The 7,315-nt window shown below is 35.7% G+C and overlaps 1 protein-coding gene across 1 annotated transcript; it reads left to right on the top strand.

The window, feature by feature from the left end:
• Positions 1-4,921: 4,921 nt before the first annotated feature.
• LOC127740556 (uncharacterized) lies at positions 4,922-7,315 on the top strand. Its single transcript, XM_052251601.1, has 8 exons — positions 4,922-4,926; positions 5,076-5,154; positions 5,338-5,488; positions 5,679-5,899; positions 6,198-6,413; positions 6,534-6,626; positions 6,715-6,816; positions 6,938-7,315. Exons 1-8 carry the CDS (start codon positions 4,922-4,924, stop codon positions 7,313-7,315), a joined length of 1,245 nt encoding a protein of 414 aa, XP_052107561.1.

Below are 7,315 nucleotides of genomic sequence, written 5' to 3'. Positions count from 1 at the left end.
CATTGCTGAATTGTATTCATTTATGGATTTAAAATCTTGTAGACGTAAGTGCGTTTCCTCATATCGGGTTTGAGAAAGTATCACTGTTTTTTTATGATTATACCTTTATTCAAGGTTTTTCTACAAATTTGCAGGATCTTTTAGTGTGAGACATTTATTTTTTAATCATTCGTCAAGATGACGACAAAGGAAGATCATGGCTTTGGCTTTATGCTTCTGGGATGCATTATTTTCAACCTTAATGATATCTCCAAGTTCCATTGAATCAAGATGGATTTCGGCATTTAATTTAGTATCCATGATAAGTAGTTGTTTCTAGATATATCAAGAGCATTAAATTCAATATGAGAGAGTTTTGCCATAATAAAAATTTATTACTTGAGTCTTCTTAAATTTTGATCAGAGTCTCGCACTGATAATGTGTTATGAAATAAATAATTAATAAAAAAAGAGGTAAATACCAAATCGGTACCCGAAAGATTCTGACGCTGACAAAATAGTCCCTAAAAGATTTTAAAATTTGATAAGCGTGTCCCCGAGCTCGCCAGAGCAAATTTCCAGCAAGCACAATGCTGATGTGGCCACCGTGTTTTGGTGACTTGGCAAACCACCCCCAAAGTCCCCTCCCCAACGCACACTCCCTCCCCTTTCCTCTCCCTCCCTGTCGCAGCCCCTATTCCCAACGCACTCTTCTCCCCCTATCGCAGCCCCTTCCCCAACGTACGTTCCCCCTTCCTCTCTCAACACCATCATTCGCAACAACAACAACTTTAACATCAACAACTTCCACCACTCTCCCTCTCTAACGCACACTACCCCTCTCCCCCTCAACCCCACCATTCGCAGCAACAACAACCTCAATATCAACAACAACAATAATCTCCATCACTCCCCCCTTCTTCAACGCACACTCCCCTCTCCCTCTCTCAACACGACCACTCACAGCAACAATAACCTCAACATTAACAGAGTTGCCCCAAATCATGAATTGTCCCAAATTTTTAGGTTAAATTATCATTAAAAAAGATTAATAACAATAAAACTTAGAAAAAAAAACAAATTCATATACAATAATCAAAATAAAATAAAATAAAGCTTAATACAGACACCACCAAAATAAGAACAGAAAAAGAACACCATACACAGAGGAGGCATGGCAGTGACTAAGGGCTATCAGCAAGCAGATACAAGCAGTGAAGGCGACAGCGGTGAAGGCGTACAGACGACGCAATGCCACGAAGGAGACAGACGACACTGGCAGACACAGAAGACCCGATGACGAGATGACGACAGTGCGGTGTCGATGACACTGGCTCTGTAAGACTGAGAAGGTTGAGCTCCACTGCCATTTTGGGAGAGAGTGAGTTGAGAGTGTGAGACATTGTGTTGGGAAGGGGATTAGGATTCAAAGGGGCAAGGGAAGGGGATTAGGATTCAGAAAGGGAGATTTTGGATTGAGGAGGGGAGAAGTGCGTTGGGGAGGGGGGATTAGGGTTAGGGAGGGGGAGGGAAGGATTAGGGTTGGGGAGAGAGGAGAGTGCATTCAGGAAGGGGAAGGGGGCAGTACGTTGGGGAAGGGGAAGGAGAAGGAGAAGTGCGTTGGAGAGGAAGAAGTAGGGTGGGAGAGGATTTTTACCATGTCATCAAAACTTAGTGGCCACGTCAGCATTGTGCTTGCTGGAGATGTGCTCCGGTGAATTCGTGGGTATGCTTGTCAAATTTTAAAATCTTTTAAGGACTATTTTATCAATAACAAAAGTAAGTTATCATTTTGTCAACGCTAGAATCTTTCGGGTATCGATTTTATATAAAGGAAAAATATTTTATATATAGACAATATAAAGGGATAGAGAGAATTATTATTGATTGGATGGTCATAAATCTTAGACTCTACCTCTATTTATCACTACAACAATTTCTTAAGATAGCGACGGTTATTTTGCGGCGCATATAGCGGCAGTTAGGTGTTAGGGTTGCTAGCAGGCCGACATTTAGCGGCGGTTTTTTTCAAACCGTCGCTTTATTGATGTCAGATTTAGATTTAGCGGCGGTTTTTTTTAAACTGCCGCAATATGTCTGCCGGTGACTTCTTTTTAGGCATTTTGCGTCGGTTTCGTTTAAACCGCCGCATAATGTGTATTACCACATATTTTATTGTTCTCTTTAGTAATAACCATCTAGGTATAATTTAGTTAAGTAACGACTACTATCTGAAGCTACATATGTTTAAATCATTGTTACTATAACTCGTAACACTTTATCTACATTCGTTTTACGTTAAAAAAAATTCACAAGTTACTTGTAAACTATATATGTTAACAAATGTGAACAAATTTACCAATAAGATTTTCTTGATTACGTTATTAGCATTTAAAATTGCATTCAATCATGGATGTAAAAGAAGAAAATAAAATCGAACTCTGATATTTATGAAGTTAAAATAAAGTTCAAGAGAGCATAAATCAAAATTACTCCTCTTTGAAGTTATGCCTTACTAAACCTAAATCAAGAATAAACATGTACAACTGCGACCCAAATCATTAAACTAAGGAAATCAACGTAACTGTTATAATAAAAGATCAAAATTTCTCTCCAACATCGTATTGACTTGGCGAAAAATACTCTGTTATGAATCTATGGGCTTCACATTTTAGAGGATCAGATATTTCATCTCCATACCATGGCATTTTATTCAGATCAAAGCACATTTTCTTAACATGTATATCATCTTGTTTATCTTGTTCGTCTTCTAAAGTTTCATCCTCTTCATCCGGAACCTTATTCAGATCAAACTGCATGGATCTATCAATTGCGGCAGAGGATACATCATCTAAAATGTCTTCTGAATCAGACTCTTCTCCATCTAGATTGTCAGGAACTATTTCTCCAGAATATTCAGGTAAGACTGAAAATATCAACATGAACATAACAGAATGAGTATACATAGAAGGAATTGAGAACTCTGGAGTCATTAAATACTGACTTAGAAAATAAAACCAAACTACAAGATGCTAAGACAATTTTAAAACTAAACGCAAATTTTTTACAATTACCATCACCCTTGTTAGTAGTTTGGGCAATTTTCTTAAACATAAGCTCTGTAGCAATTGTTGTGCTTGCAGAGGATGATGAAAAGTCCTCATTTTTCATCGATCCTGTTCCACCGTCATGTTATGTTCACTATTATTTTCAAAACGTAACACTAGTAAATTATATTGCGTAATAAATATCAATATTATAAAAAATGCAACCCTAATTAGAAAAACAACAACTGTAGAAGGAATAAAGATTTAACGTAAACTAACTTCTCCGTATTAAAATCGTTTAAAGAACCAAAAAGTCTGCTTGTACTCATGAGAATTCACAATAACATAAATATTTAACTGTAAAAAAAACTACACAAGTATAAAGTAACCAATAAAAACAACGTACAACGCTGAGTTTATTTAACTTAGCTTATGACAGAAAGATCATTTTTAAATTACATTAAAATGCTTCATACAAAGCATTGCGCGACATCATCGAAATTCTCTAAGGCATTTTCTGTGAGGTCTTCTATATCTTCCTCCCTTGTCAACAGTAAATCTCCAATGTCACCTTCTCCTGACATGTTCAACCATGGCTGTGGAGAAAAACCAACTTCAGCTTCTTCATTTTCTTATTGTTTTGAGTTGAAATTTTTGGTCTATTTTTTTATATACGTATATATAAAAAGATTATATATCAATATGTCATTCTACTTATCATATATACAGTCATATTAATGAAATCAAGCCTTTCATTAAAAACATGTATTAAGTAGATTTCTTATGTAATTTTCCTTCTTTTCTTTCATTATTTTAGACTAATCATTACTAGGTTATGTGTATTATTCTTTCTCCTCTTCCAGTATTATGATTACAGATAAGTGTAACTCCCATGATGTTTTTATTTTGTTTCTTGAAAATAAATGAAGGATCTAAACCTCGTTTTGGATACCGAAAAACAAATAAAAAGGCCTGGTTCGGGAATCCAACACTCTCCCTTATTCTCCCACAGCCGCTGTTGTTCTTCCCTTTCTCCTACCGACTGTCGTGTGTTTTTCGTCTATACGCAGTCCCTTCACTGGTTCGTATTCTTGCCTTTTTTTCATGTCTTTATTTTTTTATACTTTTCATTGTTTGCCATCCCCATTTGTCTGATTTTAGTTGCTTTTGTTCCGTTCCTTTTGTTTTTTTCTTGGATTGCATATGTTAATTCTGGGTTAATTTTGTTGGTTGTTGTTGCTGCTGTGTTATGGCTTATGAGATAAAAACTTCTTGATATGCTTTATTAATTGTCGTTGAAGTTATGTTATCAGCTAAATAATTTGGTATGGTTGCTGCTGATACTGTGAGAAAGGTGTTATTACTGTGTTTGACCTTGGTTGATGCATTTGGATTATTTGTGCATTCTTGATTTAAATTCTACTCCCTTTTGTTATCGCCAAATATAAGTAAGGTAAGTACGGAGCAGGAAAGAGTTGCAGTGTAAGATTCATTAGGGAACCCACCTCTACATAACAACTCACCTTTCTATTTATTGTAATATTATACCATACTACTATTACTTGTATATATATATTCGAATATTGAATATCCAATTTAGTATAACCATTGCAGTTTGTCAAGCTTGATTATTGGCTTTTGATAATAAATAATTTTACACTTATACAAGTTGTTTTATTTACCAGGTTAAGAATTAAATTGATATATACATTTTTTATTATTATGACACGTTCAAATTGATTGAGAAACCAGTTTTTAATCCTATTAAATAGTAAGACTTCAACTAACATTAAAAACTAATCAATGTTTTTTTTATTTTAAACTAATTTAATTAGACTTAGTTGATTATGTTGTTAATTTATTTAAAAAAATAAATTCTAATATTATATCAGTCTATGATGTATCATGTAATGTGCCTTATAGTGTTCCATATAGATTTCATAATTTTTTATTCCCTATTTTTGGGGTATAATTTGTATTCTCTATTTGCTTTAAGCGTTTTTTAATGTTGTGCTTGTCATTTGTCTACTAATATTGTTTTCTATGCAGGATTGTAAGGATGCCTAGGAAACCAAGGTACAACATTATACGGGAACCCCCAAAAGATGCCGGTACTGAAGAGACAACGGTTAGTATTTGTGGTTAACATTTCTTGACGTAACCTTATGTGAAAATTATATGTCCTTCAATTGTATCATCGAACCGCATTAATTTTTCTCCCAACAAAATTATTAGTTTATGAAATAAAATAATTCTCAATATTAATTCATTCTCTAAGATATAATTCTAAATGGTTTCACATTGCGTTAAGGTTGGGTCCACAACTAGAGGAACTCAGACATCACGGGAGCAATCACGTGATAGGGCTCCTCCGATTTCATCCTCAGCTAATAGAGCTCCGACAACCCATATAAATGAACCGTTTCGTGCACCGCACATCGATCATAGGAATGCACAGTTGAGTACTACTGATGACCCTCAAACTCCAACAGACAATATAGAGACTCGGCATCGCGCGGAAGTGGCTGATCATGAATTAGGGGATGAGGATTACGACCCATTTTCGTAAATAGTTATCTTCATAGTCCTTTACTTCTATTTTTCTTTTCTGCAATGATTATATAGTAATTTTGTTTCCCATACACTTCTTAGATGACGGCGTGAGAAAAGTTTCTAAGCTGAGCGTGAAGGAGGCTATAGCCCTCCCTTCCAATACAAAGATAGTACTCCCATTTAACAATGAGCTGCAACTGATTGGTCAGGCAGCAGGATTATTGAATGGTTTTATAGAAAGTTTGGGTGCGGATTATTCCCAGTTCCCCCATATACTTAGACAGTTGGAAGCTGGTGAGCAAAGCAAAGAGAGAACATGCGTATGACATGCTTAAGATACAGCTTTATGCTTCTACAATTTAAGCAATTTTAGTATTCGGTTTTTTTTAAGGTCTTTTGCATGGGTAAATTATATGGGTAGTAAAATTTTCATATTGTGTCTTTCACATCATCATTTAAGCACTTCTCATTTATACGTAATTGCGACTGCTTGTACTGGATTTAAGGGTCATACTTTAACAATTTAAATTAGCCTGTAATGGTTGTGGCATTTGTTCAAATTATTAGTCTTATACTTGTTCGTTGATCTTCGTTAATGACAATGTATACTAATTGTAGCGGGTCTTTTACTATGAGGACGATGCCAGAGGAAAAATAAAGTGTGATATTTTGAAGAGGATAGGAAAGAACTGGAAGGATACAAGGCACCACTTGTTTCATAGGTGTTACAAACAAATAAGGACTTATGAGGAAAATCTTCAGCATCACCCGAAAGAAATAGACAAAAATAATTGGAAAAAGTTCGTTGACTATCGCCTGAATGAAGAAACACAGGTAAGTCGTGGTATATTTTATTATTTCCACAAAAAAACATGTGTATACATATTAATTCCCTTACATTTTATATTCAACTTTTTCTTTCTCATTTACATTTGTTTTGTTATTTGTTCATAGAAAAAGTGTAAACAGAACACTTTAAATCGGAGCAAGCAACTTTACACACATATTGGGAGCTCCAAAACATTGGCGAGAGAAAAAGACGAAGTGGTAATAAGTCATTATTTGCATTAGATTTTGATTAAGCTTCCAGAAAAATGTTATTGTTTACTAAATTGTGTCAATATCAATGATATAGGAGAGAGAGCAAGGAAGGTCCATTGGTAGAGTAGAGTTGTTTATCATGACTCATAAGAAAAAAGATGGCTCGTATATCCATCCCGATGCGCATGTTATTAGTGTAAGTCATGTTTGAAAATTTGAAGCAATATATAGCTTACTGTATATATCGTGCTACTGTTAACTTCTTCCTTTTAAATGTTGTATATTTGTAAGAAGCAATTACGAATGTTGAGAGGCAGGATGGATCCTCTAAGCATCTTTCACAAAATGACTCGCTAGCACAAGTTCTCGGAAAGAAGCACCCAGGACGAGTTCGTGCCCTAGGTGCTGGACCATGTCCCACCCAAGTCTTTGGTAACGCTGCTGGACAACCGTCGGGTTTTGTAGAGTCCAATGCAGAGGATAAGAGGATGATTGCAGAATTGACGGCTAAGCTAGAAGAAGAGCGGGCGAAGAGACAGTCAATACATAAGGTTTTGGGATATGTAGTCCAACAATTAGGAGGCAATTTGCTATTTGAGATTGCTGAAGAGATGGTTTTTGTGGGCGATGCACCGGACTCGTCATGCGCAGGGCCATCTTCATCTGGAAATCACCACCCGCAACAAAAATCTTGA

This window comes from Arachis duranensis, chromosome 1 (genome assembly GCF_000817695.3).
Source record: "Arachis duranensis cultivar V14167 chromosome 1, aradu.V14167.gnm2.J7QH, whole genome shotgun sequence".
In the NCBI taxonomy this organism is placed as follows: Eukaryota; Viridiplantae; Streptophyta; class Magnoliopsida; order Fabales; family Fabaceae; genus Arachis; species Arachis duranensis.
The sequence above is the reverse complement of the archived record's forward strand: the minus strand, read 5'-3'. Positions and strand labels throughout refer to the sequence as shown.